Raw genomic sequence first — 27,430 nt, 5'->3', positions numbered from 1 at the left:
CTTGTCGGCCATGATCATGGAGGATCCCCCGTACACCCCCAGGACAGGAAGTGATGTTTGAGAGGACAGGAAGTCCAGGATCTGAGAGATAGCTTCCTGGTCCGTCCCGTCAGCGAAGACAAGACCATGGAGAGGCTTCCTCTGGAGCAGCTCACACACCTGGTATCACACACACACAGGTAGGTGTTACACACACACACACACACCTGGTATCACACACACACAGGTAGGTGTTACACACACACACACACACCTGGTATCACACACACACAGGTAGGTGTTACACACACACACACCTGGTATCACACACACACAGGTAGGTGTTACACACACACACACACACACACCTGGTATCACACACACACAGGTAGGTGTTACACACACACACACCTGGTATCACACACACACAGGGTAGGTGTTACACACACACACACCTGGTATCACACACACACGGGTAGGTGTTACACACACACACACCTGGTATCACACACACACAGGTAGGTGTTACTCACACACACCTGAGGGATCAGACAAAGCCATCCCACATACAAGTCCACCCGCCCAACATGCTGGTTTCCCCCCCCTACCTACCTGTGTGATGACAGTCTTGGGGTCTGTCTGGTTGATTCTCAGGGTGGTGACAGTCAGCTCCAGAGGGTAGTCGTTCTGCCTTACCGGGATTATATCCTGGTCACTGATTGGCCGCGTCTGACCCAAGACCACCCCCACGCTCAGCCCAGGTGGCTTCTGGGCCGCTGCCAGAACGCTGATCTGGGAGAGCAGGGCTGGGAGGGTGAGGAGGACCCAGCCCAACCGGCCCATAGTGGAACCCTGTGGAACACACCGTTACTGCTCAGTGGGGACCTTGGTCAGAGCAACACCTCACTCACTCCCACTGACTGGCCTTAACACACACACACACACAGACACACAGACACACACAGACACACAGACACACACACACACACAGACACACACACACACACACACACACACACACACACACACACACACACACACACACAGACACAGACACACAGACACACACAGACACACAGACACACACACATACACACACACACACACACAGACACAGACACACAGACACACACAGACACACAGACACACACACATACACACACAGACACACACACACACACACACACAAAGACACAAGTATTTGGCATGCGGTAGTTCACCCCTCCTAATCAATATTGGCTTGGTGATTGGAATGTGTAGATGGTAGAGAAGTCATTGATTGATCAGCCTGGCTCTGTGAGGTAGATAGGTCAATGATTAATCGAGCCTGGCTCTGTGAGGTAGGTAGGTCATTGATTGATCGAGCCTGGCTATGTGAGGTAGGTAGGTCATTGATTGATCGAGCCTATCTCTGTGAGGTAGGTAGGTCAATGATTGATCAAGCCTGGCACTGTGAGGTAGGTAGGTCATTGATTGATCGAGCCTAGCTCTGTGAGGTAGGTAGGTCATTGATTGATTGAATGGTCTGTGAGGTAGGTAGGTCATTGATTGATCGAGCCTGGCTCTGTGAGGTATGTCATTGATTGATTGATTTGTCTGTGAGGTAGGTAGGTAATTGATTGATGGAGCCTGGCTCTGTGAGGTAGGTAGGTTATTGATTGATTGAGCCTGGCTCTGTGGGGTAGGTAGGTCATTGATTGAGCCTAGCTCTGTGAGGTAGGTAGGTCATTGATTGATCGAGCCTAGCTCTGTGAGGTAGGTAGGTCATTGATTGATCGAGCCTGGCTCTGTGAGGTATGTCATTGATTGATTGATTTGTCTGTGAGGTAGGTAGGTAATTGATTGATGGAGCCTGGCTCTGTGAGGTAGGTAGGTTATTGATTGATTGAGCCTGGCTCTGTGAGGTAGGTAGGTCATTGATTGAGCCTAGCTCTGTGAGGTAGGTAGGTCATTGATTGATCGAGCCTAGCTCTGTGAGGTAGGTAGGTCATTGATTGATTGAATGGTCTGTGAGGTAGGTAGGTCATTGATTGATCGAGCCTGGCTCTGTGAGGTATGTCATTGATTGATTGATTTGTCTGTGAGGTAGGTAGGTAATTGATTGATGGAGCCTGGCTCTGTGAGGTAGGTAGGTCATTGATTGAGCCTAGCTCTGTGAGGTAGGTAGGTCATTGATTGATCGAGCCTAGCTCTGTGAGGTAGGTAGGTAATTGATTGATTGATTGGTCTGTGAGGTAGGTAGGTCATTTATTGATTGATTGATCGAGCCTGGCTCTGTGAGGTAGGTAGGTCATTGATTGATTGATTTGTCTGCGAGGTAGGTAGGTCATTGATTGATGGAGCCTGGCTCTGTGAGGTAGGTAGGTCATTGATTGATTGATTGGTCTGTGAGGTAGGTAGGTCATTGATTGATTGAGCATGGCTCTGTGAGGTAGGTAGGTCATTGATTGATGGAGCCTGGCTCTGTGAGGTAAGTAGGTTATTGATTGATTGATTGAGCCTGGCTCTGTGAGGTAGGTAGGTCATTGATTGATGGAGCCTGGCTCTGAGCTCTGCCTTTGTGATATTAACTAAATACTCATTTCACTCTCTCTCTCTCTCTCTCTCTCTCTCTCTCTCTCTCTCTCTCTCTCTCTCTCTCTCTCAATTCAATTCAATTTAAGGGCTTTATTGGCATGGGAAACGTATGTTAACATTGCCAAAGCAAGTGAAGTAGATAATAAACAAAAGTGAAATCAACAATAAACATTAACAGTAAACATTACACTCAGAAGTTCCAAAAGAATAAAGACATTTCAAATGTCATATTATGTCTATATACAGTGTTGTAACAATGTGCAAATAGTTAAAGTACAAATGGGAAAATAAATAAACATAAATATGGGTTGTATTTACAATGGTGTTTGTTCTTCACTGGTTAACCTTTTCTTGTGGCAACAGGTCACAAATCTTGCAGCTGTGATGGCACACTGTGGTTTTTCACCCAGTAGATAAGGGAGTTTATCAAAATTGGGTTTGTTTTCGAATTCTTTGTGGATCTCTGTAATCTAGAGGGAAAATGTGTTTCTCTAATATGGTCATACATTTGGCAGGAGGTTAGGAAGTGCAGCTCAGTTTCCACCTCATTTTGTGGGCAGTGTGCACATAGCCTGTCTTCTCTTGAAAGCCAGGTCTGCCTACGGCGGCCTCTCTCAATAGCAAGGCTATGCTCACTGAGTCTGTACATAGTCAAAGCTTTCCTTAAGTTTGGGTCAGTCACAGTGGTCAGGTATTCTGCCACTGTGTACTCTCTGTTTAGGGCCAAATAGCATTCTAGTTTGCGCTGTTTTATTGTTAATTCTTTTCAATGTGTCTGATCCCCTCTACAGTAACCTAGTAGACTGTATCCCTCTAAACCTTTCTCTGTCTGTCTGTCTGACTATGTATCAACACACTGTCCAGAACCCTGACCCCATCCCACCCCTCTATAGTTGACTAGTTTAGAGACAGTTGGTATCAACACACTGTCCAGAACCCTGACCCCATCCCACCCCCTCTATAGTTGACTAGTTTAGAGACAGTTGGTATCAACACACTGTCCAGAACCCTGACCCCATCCCACCCCTCTATAGTTGACTAGTTTAGAGACAGTTGGTATCAACACACTGTCCAGAACCCTGACCCCATCCCACCCCTCTATAGTTGACTAGTTTAGAGACAGTTGGTATCAACACACTGTCCAGAACCCTGACCCCATCCCACCCCTCTATAGTTGACTAGTTTAGAGACAGTTGGTATCAACACACTGTCCAGAACCCTGACCCCATCCCACCCCTCTATAGTTGACTAGTTTAGAGACAGTTGGTATCAACACACTGTCCAGAACCCTGACCCCATCCCACCCCTCTATAGTTGACTAGTTTAGAGACAGTTGGTATCAACACACTGTCCAGAACCCTGACCCCATCCCACCCCTCTATAGTTGACTAGTTTAGAGACAGTTGGTATCAACACACTGTCCAGAACCCTGACCCCATCCCACCCCTCTATAGTTGACTAGTTTAGAGACAGTTGGTATCAACACACTGTCCAGAACCCTGACCCCATCCCACCCCTCTATAGTTGACTAGTTTAGAGACAGTTGGTATCAACACACTGTCCAGAACCCTGACCCCATCCCACCCCTCTATAGATAAGTCTTAATCGATGACTCTTAATGAAATCAACCAGCTGAGCAGAATAATTGAATAATAATTGAATCAGTCCATCAGTTAACTGCCTGGTTATTGATGAGGATGAATAAACCATCACAACTGTTTGGCTGTTAGACACATAATAATATTGGATCAATTTATTCATATCATATTTGATCAATTTGTTTATGTTATATTTCATCACGGAATTTAAAATGATGTTTTTCCATAAAGCGATCAGACCAATGAACATCTGGGGCTGCATGACATATTAGTCCCCGGGGCGTCTGGTTGGGTATCAGGGCTGTGTGTGTGTGTGTGTGTGTGTGTGTGTGTGTGTGTGTGTGTGTGTGTGTGTGTGTGTGTGTGTGTGTGTGTGTGTGTGTGTGTGTGTGTGTGTGTGTGTGTGTTTGTCAAGAGGCTGTCAGGGCTCTCCTCCTCTCTTGTGTTAGTTAGAGGGACTGAAAGAAGCTAATAGGTGGAAGCAATTTGGTAGGAGATGCCTCCAGCTCATTGGACCATTAGATGTTCACTGTGAATAAATGTTCTCTCTCTCTCTCTCTCTCTCTCTCTCTCTCTCTCTCTCTGTCTCTCTCTCTCTCTCTCTCTCTCTCTCTCTCTCTCTCTCTCTCTCTCTCTCAATTCAATTCAATTTAAGGGCTTTATTGGCATGGGAAACGTATGTTAACATTGCCAAAGCAAGTGAAGTAGATAATAAACAAAAGTGAAATAAACAATAAACATTAACAGTAAACATTACACTCAGAAGTTCCAAAAGAATAAAGACATTTCAAATGTCATATTATGTCTATATACAGTGTTGTAACAATGTGCAAATAGTTAAAGTACAAATGGGAAAATAAATAAACATAAATATGGGTTGTATTTACAATGGTGTTTGTTCTTCACTGGTTAACCTTTTCTTGTGGCAACAGGTCACAAATCTTGCAGCTGTGATGGCACACTGTGGTTTTTCACCCAGTAGATAAGGGAGTTTATCAAAATTGGGTTTGTTTTCGAATTCTTTGTGGATCTCTGTAATCTAGAGGGAAAATGTGTTTCTCTAATATGGTCATACATTTGGCAGGAGGTTAGGAAGTGCAGCTCAGTTTCCACCTCATTTTGTGGGCAGTGTGCACATAGCCTGTCTTCTCTTGAAAGCCAGGTCTGCCTACGGCGGCCTCTCTCAATAGCAAGGCTATGCTCACTGAGTCTGTACATAGTCAAAGCTTTCCTTAAGTTTGGGTCAGTCACAGTGGTCAGGTATTCTGCCACTGTGTACTCTCTGTTTAGGGCCAAATAGCATTCTAGTTTGCGCTGTTTTATTGTTAATTCTTTTCAATGTGTCTGATCCCCTCTACAGTAACCTAGTAGACTGTATCCCTCTAAACCTTTCTCTGTCTGTCTGTCTGACTATGTATCAACACACTGTCCAGAACCCTGACCCCATCCCACCCCTCTATAGTTGACTAGTTTAGAGACAGTTGGTATCAACACACTGTCCAGAACCCTGACCCCATCCCACCCCTCTATAGTTGACTAGTTTAGAGACAGTTGGTATCAACACACTGTCCAGAACCCTGACCCCATCCCACCCCTCTATAGTTGACTAGTTTAGAGACAGTTGGTATCAACACACTGTCCAGAACCCTGACCCCATCCCACCCCTCTATAGTTGACTAGTTTAGAGACAGTTGGTATCAACACACTGTCCAGAACCCTGACCCCATCCCACCCCTCTATAGTTGACTAGTTTAGAGACGGTTGGTATCAACACACTGTCCAGAACCCTGACCCCATCCCACCCCCTCTATAGTTGACTAGTTTAGAGACAGTTGGTATCAACACACTGTCCAGAACCCTGACCCCATCCCACCCCTCTATAGTTGACTAGTTTAGAGACAGTTGGTATCAACACACTGTCCAGAACCCTGACCCCATCCCACCCCTCTATAGTTGACTAGTTTAGAGACAGTTGGTATCAACACACTGTCCAGAACCCTGACCCCATCCCACCCCTCTATAGTTGACTAGTTTAGAGACAGTTGGTATCAACACACTGTCCAGAACCCTGACCCCATCCCACCCCTCTATAGTTGACTAGTTTAGAGACAGTTGGTATCAACACACTGTCCAGAACCCTGACCCCATCCCACCCCTCTATAGTTGACTAGTTTAGAGACAGTTGGTATCAACACACTGTCCAGAACCCTGACCCCATCCCACCCCTCTATAGATAAGTCTTAATCGATGACTCTTAATGAAATCAACCAGCTGAGCAGAATAATTGAATAATAATTGAATCAGTCCATCAGTTAACTGCCTGGTTATTGATGAGGATTAATAAACTATCACAACTGTTTGGCTGTTAGACATATAATAATATTGGATCAATTTATTCATATCATATTTGATCAATTTGTTTATGTTATATTTCATCACGGAATTTAAAATGATGTTTTTCCATAAAGCGATCAGACCAATGAACATCTGGGGCTGCATGACATATTAGTCCCGGGGCGTCTGGTTGGGTATCAGGGCTGTGTGTGTGTGTGTGTGTGTGTGTGTGTGTGTTGTGTCTGTGTGTGTGTGTGTGTGTGTGTGTGTCTGTGTGTGTGTGTAGAGGCTGTCAGGGCTCTCCTCCTCTCTTGTGTTAGTTAGAGGGACTGAAAGAAGCTAATAGGTGGAAGCAATTTGGTAGGAGATGCCTCCAGCTCATTGGACCATTAGATGTTCACTGTGAATAAATGTTCTCTCTCTCTCTCTCTCTCTCTCTCTCCATCCCTCTCGCTCCATCTGTCTGAATTTACTCTCTCTCTCTCTCTCTCTCTCTCTCTCTTTTTCTCTCTCTCTCTCTCTCTCTCTCCCTCTCTCTTTCCTTCTCTCTCTCCTTCTCTTACGGCCCAATTGTCTCCTCTTCTCTTCACCCTCCTGTCTAATAAGGACATTAGTTAGCCAGCCGTCACTCCCCTCTCTCTGTTTATCCCTTCCCTGCTCCTCTCCTCCTCCCCTCCTCCTCTCCTTTGCTTTCACTGCCCTACTGCCCCCTGGCCACACCCCTGGCAGCCTGCAGCAGCAGCAGAGTCACTTAGCATACGCCGCTAAATGAGCTGCCACTACGCTAGCGTCACAGAGCATTCTCTTCAGCTCTAAGCGATGGGCCCCTTCACACTCACTTCCAGTGGAGTTGGTAGCATCAGCGCTACGCTAACAGATAATAGCAACCGCTCGTAGTCACTTCTCATAGCATTAGCGTCAGCGCCAGCCGACGGGCTCCGTTTTACACTCACTGCCCATGGAACGCTATTAGACCCCGCCGCGCAAACTAATTATAGTGTTAGCTTCATGGCTAAAGGCATGAGTCCCTATTACAGTCAGTTTCCATAGAGTTGGTTTATTTTATTGCTTAGGGGTGTAATCATAGAATGACATATAGAATCCCTATTCATGTGGTATATGATGCCTGTGGGTCTAGTAGATGATCTGTCATATCACTGTTAAACATGTATTACTTTCTAATGTGGCATAAACACAACCAGTCATGAAGTTTTCATCTGATGGTCAAACAATCACTTCTAAAAAGGCGCTCCTGTAAGCTACCCGCAGACGTTCGTCCGCTCACAAAATAATTCCAGCGTCCAAACAGCGCACTCTTTTGATGGACATGGGAAATGGTAAGAGACATCTGTTACAAAACACCTACGTGTTTGTAATTACATTCTGCGATTGTCATTAGGCCTACACTTGCAGCCTGAATCGATGAGTCCACTGCTGTCCGCAGTGCACTGGTCTCGGCCACTCATCTCCTCCTTGTCCATGCGTCTTGGTCTCAGCCACTCATCTCCTCCTTGTCCATGCGTCTTGGTCTCGGCCACTCATCTCCTCCTTGTCTATGCGTCTTGGTCTCGGCCACTCATCTCCTCCTTGTCCATGCGTCTTGGTCTCGGCCACTCATCTCCTCCTTGTCCATGCGTCTTGGTCTCGGCCACTCATCTCCTCCTTGTCCATGCGTCTTGGTCTCGGCCACTCATCTCCTCCTTGTCCATGCGTCTTGGTCTCAGCCACTCATCTCCTCCTTGTCCATGCGTCTTGGTCTCGGCCACTCATCTCCTCCTTAATGCGTCTTGGTCTCAGCCACTCATCTCCTCCTTGTCCATGCGTCTTGGTCTCGGCCACTCATCTCCTCCTTATGCGTCTTGGTCTCAGCCACTCATCTCCTCCTTGTCCATGCGTCTTGGTCTCGGCCACTCATCTCCTCCTTGTCCATCCGTCTTGGTCTCAGCCACTCATCTCCTCCTTATGCGTCTTGGTCTCGGCCACTCATCTCCTCCTTGTCCATGCGTCTTGGTCTCGGCCACTCATCTCCTCCTTGTCCATCCGTCTTGGTCTCAGCCACTCATCTCCTCCTTTCGTCTTGGTCTCGCCCTCTCTCCTTATGCGTCTTGGTCTCGGCCACTCATCTCCTCCTTATGCGTCTTGGTCTCGGCCACTCATCTCCTCCTTGTCCATGCGTCTTGGTCTCGGCCACTCATCTCCTCCTTATGCGTCTTGGTCTCGGCCACTCATCTCCTCCTTGTCCATGCGTCTTGGTCTCGGCCACTCATCTCCTCCTTATGCGTCTTGGTCTCGGCCACTCATCTCCTCCTTGTCCATGCGTCTTGGTCTCGGCCACTCATCTCCTCCTTATGCGTCTTGGTCTCGGCCACTCATCTCCTCCTTGTCCATGCGTCTTGGTCTCGGCCACTCATCTCCTCCTTATGCGTCTTGGTCTCGGCCACTCATCTCCTCCTTGTCCATGCGTCTTGGTCTCGGCCACTCATCTCCTCCTTGTCCATGCGTCTTGGTCTCGGCCACTCATCTCCTCCTTGTCCATGCGTCTTGGTCTCGGCCACTCATCTCCTCCTTATGCGTCTTGGTCTCGGCCACTCATCTCCTCCTTGTCCATGCGTCTTGGTCTCGGCCACTCATCTCCTCCTTGTCCATGCGTCTTGGTCTCGGCCACTCATCTCCTCCTTATGCGTCTTGGTCTCGGCCACTCATCTCCTCCTTATGCGTCTTGGTCTCGGCCACTCATCTCCTCCTTGTCCATGCGTCTTGGTCTCGGCCACTCATCTCCTCCTTGCATGCGTCTTGGTCTCGGCCACTCATCTCCTCCTTGTCCATGCGTCTTGGTCTCGGCCACTCATCTCCTCCTTCATGCGTCTTGGTCTCGGCCACTCATCTCCTCCTTGTCCATGCGTCTTGGTCTCGGCCACTCATCTCCTCCTTGTACGCGTCTTGGTCTCGGCCACTCATCTCCTCCTTGTCCATGCGTCTTGGTCTCGGCCACTCATCTCCTCCTTATGCGTCTTGGTCTCGGCCACTCATCTCCTCCTTATGCGTCTTGGTCTCGGCCACTCATCTCCTCCTTGTCCATGCGTCTTGGTCTCGGCCACTCATCTCCTCCTTGTCCATGCGTCTTGGTCTCGGCCACTCATCTCCTCCTTATGCGTCTTGGTCTCAGCCACTCATCTCCTCCTTGTCCATGCGTCTTGGTCTCGGCCACTCATCTCCTCCTTGTCCATGCGTCTTGGTCTCGGCCACTCATCTTTGGCAAAATGTAAGTGTTCTCGTCGAACGACAACGCAATTTGGAGCGTATACCCCCCAGTTTCAAGTCAATTATAAGTCATTGTCTCAAGGCAGCCTTATCAATGACCCAAGTCCAGCTCATTTAACCAATACCATTATGTTGCTGAGTTGTCGCAATGCTTCAGAAAATGTACATTATCCTAGGGGTGTTGGAAGACACAATGTAAATAACCTAACTTATGTCCATCTTACTGCCCTGAATACCTCTGATGATCCTACAGCTATTGTATGCAGTAATCATATGCCCATGAACCAGAGTTACACTGTTAGCACTGAGGTGGTGTGCTCTAGTAGGAAGACCATTGTGTGCAGATCACCCTGCACTAACATAGATAACATGAGCATGTTTACTTCTGATAAGCTTCCCAGTAAAGCAATAGAAACAATCAAGCATCCCAGAAAAGTGCTAAAAACAGCCCATATTAACATACAGTTGAAGTCGGAAGTTTACATACACCTTTAGCCAAATGCATTTAAACTCAGTTTTTCACAATTCCTGACATTTAATCATAGTAAAACGTCCCTATTTTAGGTCAGTTAGGATCACCACTTTGTTTTAAGAATGTGAAATGTCAGAATAATAGTAGAGAAAATGATTTATTTCAGCTTTCATTTCTTTCATCACATTCCCAGTGGGTCAGAAGTTTACAAACACTCAATTAGTATTTGGTAGCATTGCCTTTAAATTGTTTAACTTGGGTCAAACGTTTCGGATAGCCTTCCACAAGCTTCCCACAATAAGTTGGGTGAATTTTGGCCCATTGCTCTTGAAGGAGCTGGTGTAACTTAGTCAGGTTTGTAGGCCTCCTTGCTCGCACACACCTTTTCAGTTCTGCCTACAACTTTTCTATAGGATTGAGGTCTGGGCTTTGTGATGGCCACTCCAATACCTTGACTTGAATGGTCCTTAAGCCATTTTTCCACAACTTTGGAAGTATGCTTGGGGTCATTGTCCATTTGGAAGACCCATTTGCGACCAAGCTTTAACTTCCTGAATGATGTCTTGAGATGATGCTTCAATATATCCACATAATTTTCCTTCCTCATGATGCCATCTATTTTGTGAAGTGCACCAGTCCCTCCTGCAGCAAAGCACCCCCACAGCATGATGCTGCCACCCCGTGCTTCACGGTTGGGATGGTGTTCTTCGGCTTGAAGCTCCCCCCTTTATCCTCCAAACATAACATTATGGCCAAACAGTTCTATTTTTGTTTCATCAGACCAGAGGACATTTCTCCAAAAAGTACGATCTTTGTCCCCATGTGCAGTTGCAAACCGTAGTCTGGCTTTTTTATGGCGGTTTTGGAGCAGTGGCTTCTTCCTTGCAGAGCGGCCTTTCAGGTTATGTCGATATAGGACTCGTTTTACTGTGGATATAGATAATTGTGTACCTGTTTCCTCCAGCATCTTCACAAGGTCCTTTGCTGTTGTTCTGGGATTGATTTGCACTTTTCACACCAAAGTACGTTCATCTCTAGGAGACAGAACGCGTCTCCTTCCTGGTACCTTCAGGCGTTTGGAAATTGCTCCCAAGGATGAACCAGACTTGTGAAGGTCTACAATTTTTTCCCTGAGGTCTTGGCTGATTTATTTTGATTTTCCCATGATGTCAAGCAAAGAGGCACTGAGTTTGAAGGTAGGCCTTGAAATACATCCACAGTTACACCTCCAATTGACTCAAATAATGTAAATTAGCCTATCAGAAGCTTCTAAAGCCATGACATCATTTTCTGGAATTTTCCAAGCTGTTTAAAGGCACAGTCAACTTAGTGTATGTAAACTTCTGACCCACTGGAATTGTGATACAGTGAAATAATCTGTCTGTAAACAATTGTTGAAAAAATTACTTGTGTCATGTACAAAGTAGATGTCCTAACCGACTCGCCAAAACTATAGTTTGTTAACAAGAAATTTGTGGAGTGGTTGAAAAACAAGTTTTAATGACTCCAACCTAAGTGTATGTAAACTTCCGACTTCAACTGTATGTAGCCTAAGAATATAGGTTCATGAAATCAATAATTTGCTAGTAACATATGACATTTGTAAGGGTTGGTGTGAGGTGTGACCCAGGTGCGGTGCAGGATAGACAGTAGGCAGTAGGCAGAGATGTTGAAACAAGGATCTTTACTGGTGGTCCCAAAACCAGGATACAAAATAACGGACTTGTCACGATAAAATAAAGTAGGAGCAAATTGGTCTCCAAAAACAGGCTGACAGCAAACATACGAAATACTAACTACGACTGAAAACAACAATGAAACAGGGAGAACACCTTCCCAAGTGCCTGTACATACGTCTCGCGATCAGACACTGATTAGTACTGTTTGGCATCGAGAAACTAGCAGAGAAAACAGAGCAAGGGAACAGAAAGAAGTGAGGGCATAAATACACAGGTGAACAGGTAGACACAGGTGACACCAATAGGATGATGATTAGTCCAGACTGTGAGTGAGGAGGTGATTAAGGTTGTCGGAGGATGACACCTAGTGGGTCGCTCCGGAACTGCGACCCCCTCCTGTAACACCCCCTCATACTCATCTGGAGGTTCATACTGGTCCCCCGTGGGAAACGAACCCCACAACACTGGCGTTGCAAGCGCCATGCTCTACCAACTGACATTCATATTCTGACTATCTCTGAAACTCACTTAGATAATACTTTTGATGATACAGTGGTAGCAATACATGATTATAACATCTACAGAAAAGACAGAAATGCCAATGGAGGTGGTGTTGCTGTCTATATTCAGAAATGTTTGATAATGTATGTGATATCAACAGAGAGGTATATTTTCTGGGTGATTTCAATATTGACTGGCTTTCATCGAGCTGCCCACTCAAGAAAAAGCTTAAAACTGTAACCAGTGCCTGCAACCTGGTTCAGGTTGACATTCAAGCTACCAGGGTAGTTACAAATAGCACAGGAATTAAATCATCAACAGGTATTGATCACATATTTACTAATGCTGCAGAAATGTGCTTTAAAGCAGTATCCAAATCCATCGGATGTAGTGATCACAATATAGTAGCCATATCTAGGAAAACCAAAGTTTCCAAAGGCTACATTTTGTAGTGATTCCTATGTTGATGATGTAAAGAATATTTTCTGGTCTGTGGTGTGTAATGAGGAGCAACCAGACGCTGCACTTGACACATTTATGAAATTGCTTGGCCCATTTACTAATAAGCATGCACCCATTAAGAAAATGACTGTAAAAACTGTTAAATCCCCTTGGATTGATGAGGAATTGAAAAATGGTATGGTTTAGAGGGATGAGGCAAAAGGTATGGCAAATAAGTCTGGCAGCACAACCGATTGGCAAATGTACTGCAAATTGTGTGACTAAACTGAATAAAAAGAAGAAGAAACTATACTATGAAACAAAGATAAATGATTTAAAGAATGATAGATGAAGCTTTAAAATAAAAATGTGGACAAAAAGGCAAACTCAGCTCCATCATTCATTGAATCAGATGGCTCATTCATCACAAAATCCACTGATATTGCCAACTGCTTTAATGACTTCTTCATTGGCAAGATTAGCAAATTGATATACATGACATGCCAGCAACAAACGCTGACACTACACATCCAAGTATATCTGCAAATTGAGAAATCATGTGAATAAACTGAATAAAAAACGCTGACACTACACATCCAAGATCCAATCAAAAAAGAACAAAAAAATATATATAAATATAAAAAGAAGAAGAAACTACACTATGAAACAAAGATAAATGACATAAAGAATGATAGTAAAAGAGCTTTGGAGCAGCTTCAAATGAAATTTTGGGAAAAAAGGCAAACTCAGCTCAATCATTCATTGAATCAGATGGCTCATTCATCACAAAACCAATTGATATTGCCAACTACTTTAATGATTTTATCATTGGCAAGGTTAGCAAATTTAGGCATGACAGCAACAATTGCTGACACTACACATCCAAGTATATCTGACCAAATTATGAAAGACAAGCAATTGTAATTTTGAATTCCGTAAAGTGACTGTGGAAGAGGTGAAAAAATGATTGTTGTCTATCAGCAATGATAAGCCACCGAGGTCTGACAACTTGGATGGAAAATTACTGAGGATAATAGCGGACGATATTGCCACTCCTATTTGCCATACATTCAATTTAAGCCTACTAGAAAGTGTGTGCCCTCAGGCCTGGAGGGAAGCAAAAGTCATTCCGCTACCTAAAAATAGTAAAGACCCCTTTACTGACTCAAATAGCCAACCAATCAGTCTGTAACCAACCCTTATTAAACTTTTGGAAAAGATTGTGTTTGACCAGATACAATGCTATTTTACAGTAAACAAATTGACAACAGACTTTCAGCATGCTTATACAGTGGGGAGAACAAGTATTTGATACACTGCCGATTTTGCAGGTTTTCCTACTTACAAAGCATGTAGAGGTCTGTAATTTTTATCATAGGTACACTTCAAATGTGAGAGACGGAATCTAAAACAAAAATCCAGAAAATCACATTGTATGATTTTTAAATAATTAATTTGCATTTTATTGCATGACATAAGTATTTGATACATCAGAAAAGCAGAACTTAATATTTGGTACAGAAACCTTTGTTTGCAATTACAGAGATCATACGTTTCCTGTAGGTCTTGACCAGGTTTGCACACACTGCAGCAGGGATTTTGGCCCACTCCTCCATACAGACCTTCTCTAGATCCTTCAGGTTTCGGGGCTGTCGCTGGGCAATACGGACTTTCAGCTTCCTCCAAAGATTTTCTATTGGGTTCAGGTCTGGAGACTGGCTAGGCCACTCCAGGACCTTGAGATGCTTCTTACTGAGCCATTCCTTAGTTGCCCTGGCTGTGTGTTTCGGGTCATTGTCATGCTGGAAGACCCAGCCACGACCCATCTTCAATGCTCTTACTGAGGGAAGGAGGTTGTTGGCCAAGATCTCGCGATACGTGGCCCCATCCATTCTCCCCTCAATACGGTGCAGTTGTCCTGTCCTCTTTGCAGAAAAGCATCCCCAAAGAATGATGTTTCCACCTCCATGCTTCACGGTTGGGATGGTGTTCTTGGGGTTGTACTCATCCTTCTTCTTCCTCCAAACACGGCGAGTGGAGTTTCGACCAAAAAGCTCTATTTTTGTCTCATCAGACCACATGACCTTCACCCATTCCTCCTCTGGATTATCCAGATGGTCATTGGCAAACTTCAGATGGGCCTGGACATGCGCTGGCTTGAGCAGGGGGACCTTGCGTGCGCTGCAGGATTTTAATCCATGACGGCATAGTGTGTTACTAATGGTTTTCTTTGAGATTGTGGTCCCAGCTCTCTTCAGGTCATTGACCAGGTCCTGCCGTGTAGTTCTGGGCTGATCCCTCACCTTCCTCATGATCATTGATGACCCACGAGGTGAGATCTTGCATGGAGCCCCAGACCAAGGGTGATTGACCGTCATCTTGAACTTCTTCCATTTTCTAATAAATGCGCCAACTGTTGTTGCCTTCTCACCAAGCTGCTTGCCTATTGTCCTGTAGCCCATCCCAGCCTTGTGCAGGTCTACAATTTTATCCCTGATGTCCTTACACAGCTCTCTGGTCTTGGCCATTGTGGAGAGGTTGGAGTCTGTTTGATTGAGTGTGTGGACAGGTGTCTTTTATACAGGTAATGAGTTCAAACAGGTGCAGTTAATACAGGTAATGAGTGGAGAACAGGAGGGCTTCTTAAAGAAAAACTAACAGGTCTGTGAGAGCCGGAATTCTTACTGGTTGGTAGGTGATCAAATACTTATGTCAAGCAATAAAATGCAAATTAATTACTTAAAAATCATACAATGTGATTTTCTGGATTTTTGTTTTAGATTCCGTCTCTCACAGTTGAAGTGTACCTATCATAATAATTACAGACCTCTACATGCTTTGTAAGTAGGAAAACCTGCAAAATCGGCAGTGTATCAAATACTTGTTCTCCCCACTGTATCTGTTCTGTTAGACTTTCTATTTCCTTTGTTAGTATAAACGCTTTTGACCTAAATTGCTTTTGTTTTCGAGATGAGTACTGAATTGCATGGCCTCTAAAGGCACATTTAAAGGTGTCCCATACAATAAGGGGATTTGCTGTACCTATGTTATGTCGGAAAAAGTCAGTTATAAATTCCTTTGTCCTAATTAAAAATAAATTATCATCCAATAGGCTTTGATTAAATTTCCAATATCCTCACCCACAGTAAGAGTAATGTATATGCCAATTATATGATGATCCGACCGCATTCTGTCCCCTATCAACACTTTTTAAACTTTTGGTGCCAACGAGAATGAGATAAGAAAGAAGTCAAGACGACGAGGTTGATTGAGTCTCCGCCATGTATATCTCACTAGATCAGGATATTTAAGCCTCCATATATCTACTAGTTCTTGTCAAGGCGTGCTGTAGGTGCAGTGGCGGAATCAAACGCAGGACGCAGACGGATAATCCAACAGACTTGTATTAAGCCGAAAGACGGCAAACGGACAACACTTGCCCGAAGGCGAAATACGCACGAAGGCGAAAAAGAAACAAAACATCGCACAAACAGGTGCGTAAACTCCAGCGCAGTGGAGAGAAGCTCAACCGAGCGAAAACACGTCTGACACAATCAATAATACACAACACCTGACAAACACAACGGGAACTAAATAGGACACTAATGACACTAAATGAAAACAGGTGTGACAACACTCAGACAAAAGCAAACGAACATGAAACATACAACGGTGGCAGCTAGTATTCCGGAGACAACGAACGCCGAAGCCTGCCCGAACAAGGGAGAGAGGCAGCCTCGGCCGAAACCGTGACAGTTCTAATATATCCATGATGAGTCTCCGCCATGTATATTTCACTAGGTCAGGATATTTAAGCCTCCATATATCTACTAGTTCTAATGTATCCATGACATTCACAATTTCCTTAAGAGCATGTGGGTGATTGTTTGTGGTGTGATTTCCTTTACGGTCCATTGAGCTATTTAAAACAGTATTATAATCCCCCACCATAATAATAGAGTCTTGAATTGCTTGCAGGGTTGATAATTTATTATATATATATTGTCAAAGAAGTGTGGATCATCATTATTTGGTCCGTAAAGGTTAATGAGCCATATCTGTTTATGGTCCAATAACATATTTAAAATAATCCATCTACCTTGCGTATCTATTTGGACAATTTGCACATTCGGATCGAAATTACTATTAATTAATATCATCACACTTTTTGAATTTCTTTGCCCATTCCTTTTTCCACGCAACTTCATCTCAAATTGTTGAATGAGTTTCCTGTAAACAATAGATATTATATTCCTTCTCTTTGAGCCATGTAAATATTGTTCTTCTTTTGTTATTATCAGCTAAGCCATTACAATTATAACTGGCTATACTTATTTCACCATACACCATAATGAGATACAAGTTTCAAGTCTATTTATCATTATATATGTTTGTAAATGTACCAATAAAAAATACCGTAATGATTGAGTGTCCATATAGCTGCACCGTGATACCTGCACCGCTACCGAGCAACTCTTCAATTGTTCTCCACTAATTCCCCCGCCAAAGCCCCTCCCCATCCCAAGTTGAGCCGCCATCCCAGTGATCGGCATCCCACCCACGTCCCTCCGGATCCCCAAGGCCCCGAGAGGCCAGGACCCATCCATCGAAAACAGCACACAGTGCCACCCACAAAACAGAAGCAGACTAACCGCCAAAAGCACTTCCAATGCTGTCACCTCTCTCTCTCTCTATATATAAATATATAACTATTAAAAATAATAATGCATATCCTATTTTCCATCATTAACAATTAATATGCATAATAATGTTGGCAGTTCATGCGCAGGATTTTAACATATAACCCGGATTGCCATTGTATTACATTTCATTTATTGACAAGCAATTATTATCCTAGCAAACAATTACCGCGGTCCATCCCATACTCCCCCCAACATCCCCACCCCCCCACAACAGATGCGGGACAAACACACACGCACATACTCACATACTCCAACACACTCATCCCCCCTCCCCCACAATCAACCATAAAATCAGATGCTCAATGGTTGTTACATCCCAGAGTCCAACTCAAGAAAGGACCCGATTTACGGGTGCACATACAGTTACAGCTGATTGAGAAAGCATGCAAGATTGAGCAGGAATTGACAACAATGTGAGATTTGATTAATCTATTTAATCCATGTCAAGTCCTAGGTGATGGAGATCAGATCCACCCTCTTCACCTGAGACACAAACACTCTGGTCCCCCGTTGTAACCATTTTTCCCAAGCATCTCTGTGCAGTCAGACCTTTGATTATTTTGTGCCACCTGGGCCACAATGATAAACCCTCTCTCTGATTGTCAGAGTGTGACCCCCTCCTCATGGGTTACTGCAGCCAGTGTTGCCAGTACTGACACTACCTGGGTGGGGGTACCCCACCTGAATCCCCACCGGCTAGGTACAAGGTCTTCAAGGTTCTCATTAGCAGCTTTGAGAATTTCCTTGTATATTATGCTCTCCCATCAGGGGGCTCTGGCTTTGTAGGACCAACCCTGCCAGGCAGGCTCAGAATCTTGAGGGGGTGGTGCTGCTCAAGTAGGTCTCTGACCGCATATATATAAAGAGTTACCTGTCTAACAGAACACAGAGGGTGTTCTTTAATGGAAGCCTCTCCAACATAATCCAGGTAGAATCAGGAATTCCCCAGGGCAGCTGTCTAGGCCCCTTACTTTTTTAAATCTTTACTAACGACATGCCACTGGCTTTGAGTAAATGCGGATGACTCAACACTATACATGTCAGCTACTACAGCGACTGAAATGACTGCAACACTTAACAAAGAGCTGCAGTTAGTTTCAGAATGGGTGGCAAAGAATAAATTAGTCCTAAATATTTATAAAACTAAAAGCATTGTATTTGGGACAAATCATTCACTAAACCCTAAACCTCAACTAAATCTTGTAATGAATAATGTGGAAATTGAGCAAGTTGAGGTGACTAAACTGCTTGGAGTAACCCTGGATTGTAAACTGGTCATGGTCAAAACATATTGATACAACAGTAGCTAAGATGGGGAGAAGTCTGTCCATAATAAAGCGCTGCTCGGCCTTCTTAACAGCACTATCAACAAGGCAGGTCCTACAGGCCCTAGTTTTGTCACACCTGGACTAGTGTTCAGTCATGTAGTCAGGTGCCACAAAGAGGGACGTACGAAAATTTAAATTGGCTCAGAACTTGGCAGCACGGCTGGCCCTTAAATGTACATGGAGAGCTAACATTAATGACATGCATGTCAATCTCTCCTGGCTCAAAGTGGAGGAGAGATTGACTTCACTACTTTTTTTTGTAAGAAGTGTTGACAAGCTGAATGCACCGAGCTGTTTAAAAAAAATACTAGCACACAGCTCGGATACCCATGCATACCCCACAAGACATGCCACCAGAGGTCTCTTCACAAACCCCAAGTCCAGAACAGACTATGGGAGGCACACAGTACTACATAGAGCTATGACTACATGGAACTCTATTCCACATCAGATAACTGATGCAAGCAGTAGAATCAGATTTTTAAAAAACTGGTAAAAATACACCTTATGGAACAGCGGGGACTGTGAAGAGTCACACACAAATGTACAGACACACGCATACGCACACAAGCGCTAGCACACACATTCTACACACACGTACATTGTAATATTGTTGTATGGTGGTACTATACATTTTGTATTGTAGATATGTAGATATGTAGTGGTGTAATAATGTTATATGATGTACTGTTTTATATTTTGTTTTATATGTAATGTAAGTTCCTTTCTGTGTTTGGACCCCAGGAAGAGTAGCTGCTGCCTTGGCAGGAACTAATGGGGATCCATAATAAACCCCAGGAAGAGTAGCTGCTGCCTTGGCAGGAACTAATGGGGATCCATAATAAACCCCAGGAAGAGTAGCTGCTGCCTTGGCAGGAACTAATGGGGATCCATAATAAACCCCAGGAAGAGTAGCTGCTGCCTTGGCAGGAACTAATGGGGATCCATAATAAACCCCAGGAAGAGTAGCTGCTGCCTTGGCAGGAACTAATGGGGGATCCATAATAAACCCCAGGAAGAGTAGCCGCTGCCTTGGCAGGAACTAATGGGGGATCCATAATAAACCCCAGGAAGAGTAGCCGCTGCCTTGGCAGGAACTAATGGGGATCCATAATAAACCCCAGGAAGAGTAGCTGCTGCCTTGGCAGGAACTAATGGGGATCCATAATAAACCCCAGGAAGAGTAGCTGCTGCCTTGGCAGGAACTAATGGGGATCCATAATAAACCCCAGGAAGAGTAGCCGCTGCCTTGGCAGGAACTAACGGGGATCCATAATAAACCCCAGGAAGAGTAGCTGCTGCCTTGGCAGGAACTAATGGGGATCCATAATAAATACAGATTCTCTCATTTCCATGCTGCTGACATGCGGTGATGTTATATTTAATATATATATATATATAATGTTATATAATGGTGTAATAGCCCAGTTTTTATGGCATTTTGTGTTCATTCCGGCAAAATAAATGGTGGGGTTACGCCGTAGCGGTAAATCGTGAACCTGTCACAATTAACCCAATTAACTGGACTTTCACCCCGAAACCGGAACCATAGAGTAAGCATCAAGACTAACAACCACAACTTCCCTTGGCATTGGATTGGCCGCCGAAGACAGGAACCACATGCTGTCTCAGTGTGATGAGGGGGAACTGACGGCTAATTCAATATCTTTACGGTGTTCTGTGTGTGTCTTGTATATATTTCCCCAAAAAATAAATATAAAATGTGGCCCCTCAGTTTAGTATCAATGGGCATGACGATACCTCCGTGTGTGTGTGTGTGTTTTATTCCTAGAACACCAAGTCTGTTCTCCAGTCAGTCTCCCCCACCAAGCAGAGCAGAGCAGCCACTAGTTAAAGAGCCTAGTGGCTTTTTCCACATAAATACTTCAGTAAGCTACAAAACAGTCACTTCTGCCACTCTGGGGTTGTGTTTGTGTGTGTATATAGAAGAGGGGAAGATGGAGGAGGGGAAGATGGAGGAGGGGAAGATGGAGGAGGGGAAGATGGAGGAGGGGAAGATGGAAGAGGGGAAGATGGAGGAGGGGAAGATGGAAGAGGGGAAGATGGAAGAGGGGAAGATGGAAGAGGGGAATATGGAAGAGGGGAAGATGGAAGAGGGGAAGATGGAGGAGGGGGAAGATGGAAGAGGGGAAGATGGAAGAGGGGAATATGGAAGAGGGGAATATGGAAGAGGGGAAGATGGAAGAGGGGAATATGGAAGAGGGGAAGATGGAAGAGGGAAAGAGGGAGGGAGGGATTTGACTCCCAATGCTCGACTTCTGCTCACACACATCTGGCCAACACACACAGCTACACACACACAGCTACACACACAGCTACACACACACAGCTACACACACACAGCTACACACACACCGCAACACACACACACAGCTACACACACACAGCTACACACACACAGCTACACACACACAGCTACACACACACAGCTACACACACACAGCTACACACACACAGCTACACACAGCTACACACACACAGCTACACACAGCTACACACACACAGCAACACACACACAGCTACACACACAGCTACACACACACAGCTACACACAGCTACACACAGCTACACACAGCTACACACACACAGCTACACACACAGCTACACACACACAGCTACACACAGCAACACACACACAGCTACACACACAGCTACACACACAGCTACACACAGCTACACACACACAGCTACACACAGCTACACACACACAGCTACACACAGCTACACACACACACAGCTACACACACAACTACACACACAGCTACACACACAGCTACACACAGCTACACACACACAGCTACACACAGCTACCAACACAGGAGGTGAACAGTGAGAATGGCCCAGCTGTTTACATCAGCATGTAAGACAGGGGTTGACAACAGGGGATTTTAGTTTGGGGTCAAGAAGACTTTAAAATGACCAGGAATTCAGCTACAAATCTGTTTCATTCAGAACATCCGTTCCCAATTATTTCCACGAATCAAATAAAATATGTGATCGTGTCTGTGACGAGGTGTGAATGAAGGAGTCCGGCGCAGGAGGTAAAACACAGAAGTCCAGAGTTTATTCCGTTCACATAAATAAAACGCACCCAGCGTCAAAACAAAACTATCACAAGGGAAAAATAATCCACCTTGGCAAATATACATGGAAGAGTAGCTCAACCGAGCTCCTCGCTCTCACAACAAACAATCACTCACAAAGACAAAGGGAACAGAGGGAACACTTATACACATACTAATTAGGGGAATGAGCACCAGGTGTGTGTGATTGACAAGACAAGACATGACAAGTGGAGTGATGAGAATGGAATCGGCGGTAGCTAGTAAGCCGGTGACGACGAACGCCGAAACCTGCCCGAACAAGGAGGGGAGGCAGCCTCGGCGGAAGTCGTGACAGTGTCTCAATGCAATCAAGGTATGAAATGATTGTTATTTTCAAACACAAACCTATTTTTAGGCTTTTAGTTGTGGTCAATTTGCTGTGTTCAAATTATTATAATTGTGTTCCGGCCCCCTGACAAAAATCTGCCCGCGGCGGAATTAAGTTTTCTACCCCTGATGTAATAGGTTCTATTTCAACCAGCTGCTAATTCCATGTCTAAATGATGGTCTAACTTCTGGTCTAAACTCTGGTCTAAACTCTGACCTCTGGTCTAACCTCTGGTCTAACAGTTAACCTCTGGTCTAACCTCTGGTCTAACAGTTAACCTCTGGTCTAACCTCTGGTCCAACAGTTAACCTCTGGTCTAACCTCTGGTCCAACAGTTAACCTCTGGTCTAACCTCTGGTCTAACAGTTAACCTCTGGTCTAACCTCTGGTCTAACAGTTAACCTCTGGTCTAACCTCTGGTCCAACAGTTAACCTCCGGTCTAACCTCTGGTCTAACAGTTAACCTCTGGTCTAACCTCTGGTCCAACAGTTAACCTCTGGTCTAACCTCTAACCTCTGGTCTAACCTCTGGTCTAACAGTTAACCTCTGGTCTAACCTCTAACCTCTGGTCCAACAGTTAACCTCCTGTCTAACCTCTGGTCTAACAGTTAACCTCCTGTCTAACCTCTGGTCTAACAGTTAACATCCTGTCTAACCTCTGGTCCAACAGTTAACCTCCTGTCTAAACTCTAACCTCTGGTCTAACAGTTAACTTCTGGTCTAACCTCTGGTCCAACAGTTAACCTCTGGTCTAACAGTTAACCTCTGGTCTAACCTCTGGTCCAACAGTTAACCTCTGGTCTAACCTCTGGTCCAACAGTTAACCTCTGGTTTAATCTCTAATCTCTGGTCTAATCTCTAATCTCTGGTCTAACCTCTGATCTAACCTCTAACCTCTGGTCTAACCTCTAACCTCTGGTCTAACCTCTAACCTCTGGTCTAACCTCTGGTCTAACCTCTAACCTCTGGTCTAACCCTAGTCTAACCTCTAACCTCTGGTCTAACCTCTAGTCTAACCTCTAACCTCTAACCTCTGGTCTAACCTCTAACCTCTGGTCTAACCTCTGGTCTAACCTCTAACCTCTGGTCTAACCTCTAACCTCTAACCTCTGGTCTAACCTCTAACCTCTGGTCTAACCTCTAACCTCTGGTCTAACCTCTGGTCTAACCTCTAACCTCTGGTCTAACCTCTAACCTCTGGTCTAACCTCTGGTCTAACCTCTAACCTCTGGTCTAACCTCTGACCTCTGGTCTAACCTCTGGTCTAACCTCTGGTCTACCCTCTAACCTCTGGTCTAACCTCTAACCTCTGGTCTAACCTCTGGTCTAACCTCTAACCTCTGGTCTAACCTCTAACCTCTGGTCTAACCTCTGGTCTAACCTCTAACCTCTGGTCTAACCTCTAACCTCTGGTCTAACCTCTAACCTCTGGTCTAACCTCTAACCTCTGGTCTAACCTCTAACCTCTGGTCTAACCTCTAACCTCTGGTCTAACCTCTAACCTCTGGTCTAACCTCTAACCTCTAGTCTAACCTCTAACCTCTGGTCTAACCTCTAACCTCTGGTCTAACCTCTAACCTCTGGTCTAACCTCTGGTCTAACCTCTAACCTCTGGTCTAACCTCTAACCTCTGGTCTAACCTCTAACCTCTGGCCTAACCTCTAACCTCTGGCCTAACCTCTAACCTCTGGTCTAACCTCTAACCTCTGGTCTAACCTCTAACCTCTGGTCTAACCTCTAACCTCTGGTCTAACCTCTAACCTCTGGTCTAACCTCTGGTCTAACCTCTAACCTCTGGTCTAACCTCTGACTTCTGGTCTAACCTCTAACCTCTGGTCTAACCTCTAACCTCTGGTCTAACCTCTGACCTCTGGTCATGGCTGATAGGATACAGCTGTTACATGGTGCTTGACTTGGGCAGCAGCTCACCAGAACTGAGTAACGGCACCTCAACATTTCTACAGCTTGAGTTCCTACACCTCTTATAAAATATCAGCTCCAAAATATGATGGAGTTCCTGCACCTAAATATAAACAGTACCCGCAGCTATTTCAGTTCAAGTCAAGCACTGTACACCCCATACAATACTGTGTGTGTGTGTGTGTGTGTGTGTGTGTGTGTGTGTGTGTGTGTGTGTGTGTGTGTGTGTGTGTGTGTGTGTGTGTGTGTGTGTGTGTGTGTGTGTGTGTGCGTGCGTGCGTGTGTGTGTGTGGTGCATAGAGTTTTACCTCTCAGGATGCCCTCCATGTTCTGTCTCTCACACATACAAACATACACACACACACACACTGTATTGTGCTTGAGAGGAGAGGAGAGGAGAGGAGAGGAGAGGAGAGGAGAGGAGAGGAGAGGAGAGGAGAGGAGAGGAGAGGAGAGGAGAGGAGAGGAGAGGAGAGGAGAGGAAGCAATGAGGAAGGAGGAGAGGTGCTGAGGAAGGAGGAGAGGAGGAATGTGTTTCTACAACGTGACTTGGTTGCGCTAAAGCTGAAAGCTGGGATTTTTAGATGTGAATTCATGATGATTAGTCTCATCAGCCAGCCAGCAGCGTCACCAACTGTCTCTGCTGACAGTGTTTATACAACAGCTCCGCTTAGCGGTGGACACAGTCAGAGCCACATGCATACAGCCCTCTCCTCTCGCCTGCGCACACACACACACACACACACAAAACACACACTCTATCTCTCTCTCGCACACACACACTCCAGTCCTCATCCCTCTCCTGTATTTTAGGGCCGCAGCAGGCAGGCGGGAGGGCGGACATACCTTCAGTGTCACCAAGCGGAGCTGTGGCGGTAGAGTTGGTGTGGCTGAGGTCTGGATGCATGTACCTTTTGTCTCCCAGTCACCATCTTTAACGACAGACACACGGCCCCGCAGCCGTCCGCCCCCACGCGCAGCTCCGGTGTTCCCGGCTGGACTCAGGGCGTCAGCTAACCAACAAGTAAAGTGTTCAAACTTGATCTGCCGATAAAAAAAAACAACGACATTATACAGTGTCAATTACATCGCGGTGTTTGTATAAAATGCCGTGTTATTATGTTACCAAGACAGACGCGTAAAGCTAAATCAAAACAAGGCTACCCAGTTTTCTCCAGATTGAATGTCTCCGTTTCCAAACAGAGGACGCAAACTGCGTCGAAGGGAGGAGGGTTGACTAGGTTACTAACCGACTGTGTTTCTCTTTCACATGACTAAAACACGAATCACCATCCTTCTCACACAAGGAGGTAAAATAAACAGACATCTGTAACCCAGGTGTTTTTAATTTAGCTTACTGTCTGATTTGGTGTTGGAGCCAGACCCAGAATGGCCTGTAGCTCTACAACATATTCCACTCACGACGTCTCCGTTTTCTGGGTTCCGTCTGGTTGTTCTGTTGTTATGTAGGACATTCCGCAGGTTGGTGGGCAGAGAGAGAGAGAGAGCTAGAGTCTAGTGTACTGCCTTGCCTACAGCGAGGGGCTGCTGAGGGGCTGAAGGGAAGGAAGGGGGAGAGAGATTTGGAGCACCGCTCTAGCCTACTTTAGGAGTGAACAAGTGGGTTTTAAAACCATACCACTCTGTCAGCGCGTAGTCGAGTTGTGTCGCCTGAATGTGGTTCGTTTCCCCTCAAAAAATAGTGATGGAATAAAAGGGGATTAAAAAAAAGCGACTGTTTTATCGTTAGTTCGTTAGTTAGCTAGCTTGTTACTCACCTCATTTCTGTGCCACATCGCTCCAGAAGCCGAGTTGGAGAGGACATCGCAACCTTCTACTTCATCTGAGCGTCCAGGGAGCCACAACGTCTCATATCCACACACACATCCGTTGATATCAAACCCAAAACAGCGCTTAATCCACCTGTTCTTCTCCCCCCCACCGATAAACGGTTAATTCCTCACGGTGGTGTTCTCGATTACCACACAGATGGTTGACGGAAAATGAAAAATAAAATAAAAAATCGTTAAAGATCGTTGGTTTTTAAAATAAAATAGAATCCAAAAAGGTTGATATGTTCTGGAATCTCCAGGCAGGCAGCTCAGCGCGCGGGGTTCCGCAGTGAGAGAGGACCGGTTCACGCACCTCCTCCTCCCCCCCCTCTCTCTCTCTCCGCTCCTTGCGTCGCTCGCGGATTCTTGAAGACTGGAGGGGGATTCCGTCACACACACTCACATTCACACACACTACACATCCTACACACACATATATCACTCCCAAAACTCACCAAGAACAAGGGAGCAATGCAGGCGACTTATATATATATATATGTGTGTCGATGGCTAGTTATTGTTTAATATAATCCAACATCATTGTCACCTGAGAAGGATTAAAAATAAATAAAATAATCTCCGTTGGAGTGGCACATCGGTTGGTTTTTCAGGTCGGTGAGAAAGCACAGCTCTCTACCCAGCTCGAGATAACCGCCTACGCTCCGCTGAGCTGCGCAAGGTAGTTTATAGAAATCAGTCTCCTTAATTAAACAGAAACATATGTGTTCAGTCCTTGAATGGAAGAGAGGAGAGTGGAGGGGAGGGGAGGGAGGTGGGGGTAGCGAGGAGAGAGGGAGGGGGAGGAGGAGGGGAGTCATTTCTTTATTAGTGTGGTCCGTTATATCATATTGAATGTTGGCCAACAGCTATCTGATGACGCGGTCGGGTTTGCAATTCTTCACGCCTCAAAACCAACTTCAGCTTACAGTTCATCTACATCACAGGCATTTAGCTGTTCCCCTCTCTCTCTCTCTCTCTCTCTCTCTCTCTCTCTCTCTCTCTCACCCCCGCCTCTCTCTCTCTCTCTCTCTCTCTCTCTCTCTCTCTCTCTCTCTCTCTCTCTCTCACCCCCCCGCCTCTCTCTCTCTCTCTCTCTCTCTCTCTCTCACCCCCCGCCTCTCTCTCTCTCTCTCTCTCTCTCTCTCTCTCTCTCTCTCTCTCTCTCTCTCTCTCTCTCTCTCACCCTCTCTCTCTCTCTCTCTCTCTCTCTCTCTCTCTCTCTCTCTCTCTCTCTCTCTCTCTCTCTCACCCCCTCTCTCTCTCTCTCTCTCTCTCTCTCTCTCTCTCTCTCTCTCTCTCTCTCTCTCACCCCCCCCGCCTCTCTCTCTCTCTCTCTCTCTCTCTCTCACCC

At 45.4% G+C, this 27,430-nt stretch overlaps 1 protein-coding gene across 1 annotated transcript; it reads right to left on the bottom strand.

Moving 5' to 3' along the window:
- On the bottom strand, nucleotides 1–26,689 carry LOC121557043 (glutamate receptor ionotropic, NMDA 2A-like; the record flags this gene model as incomplete). The annotated part of the gene is made up of 4 exons (XM_045213102.1): nucleotides 26,026–26,689; nucleotides 25,094–25,291; nucleotides 592–831; nucleotides 1–159 (listed from the first exon to the last, which is right to left on the bottom strand). Coding segments are annotated over exons 1-4 (615 nt in total), but the record flags the coding sequence as incomplete, so codon positions are not given.
- Nucleotides 26,690–27,430: the final 741 nt, after the last annotated feature.

Source organism: Coregonus clupeaformis, unplaced genomic scaffold (genome assembly GCF_020615455.1).
Source record: "Coregonus clupeaformis isolate EN_2021a unplaced genomic scaffold, ASM2061545v1 scaf0078, whole genome shotgun sequence".
Taxonomy (NCBI): Eukaryota; Metazoa; Chordata; class Actinopteri; order Salmoniformes; family Salmonidae; genus Coregonus; species Coregonus clupeaformis.
This window is presented reverse-complemented; position numbering and strand designations above follow the sequence as displayed.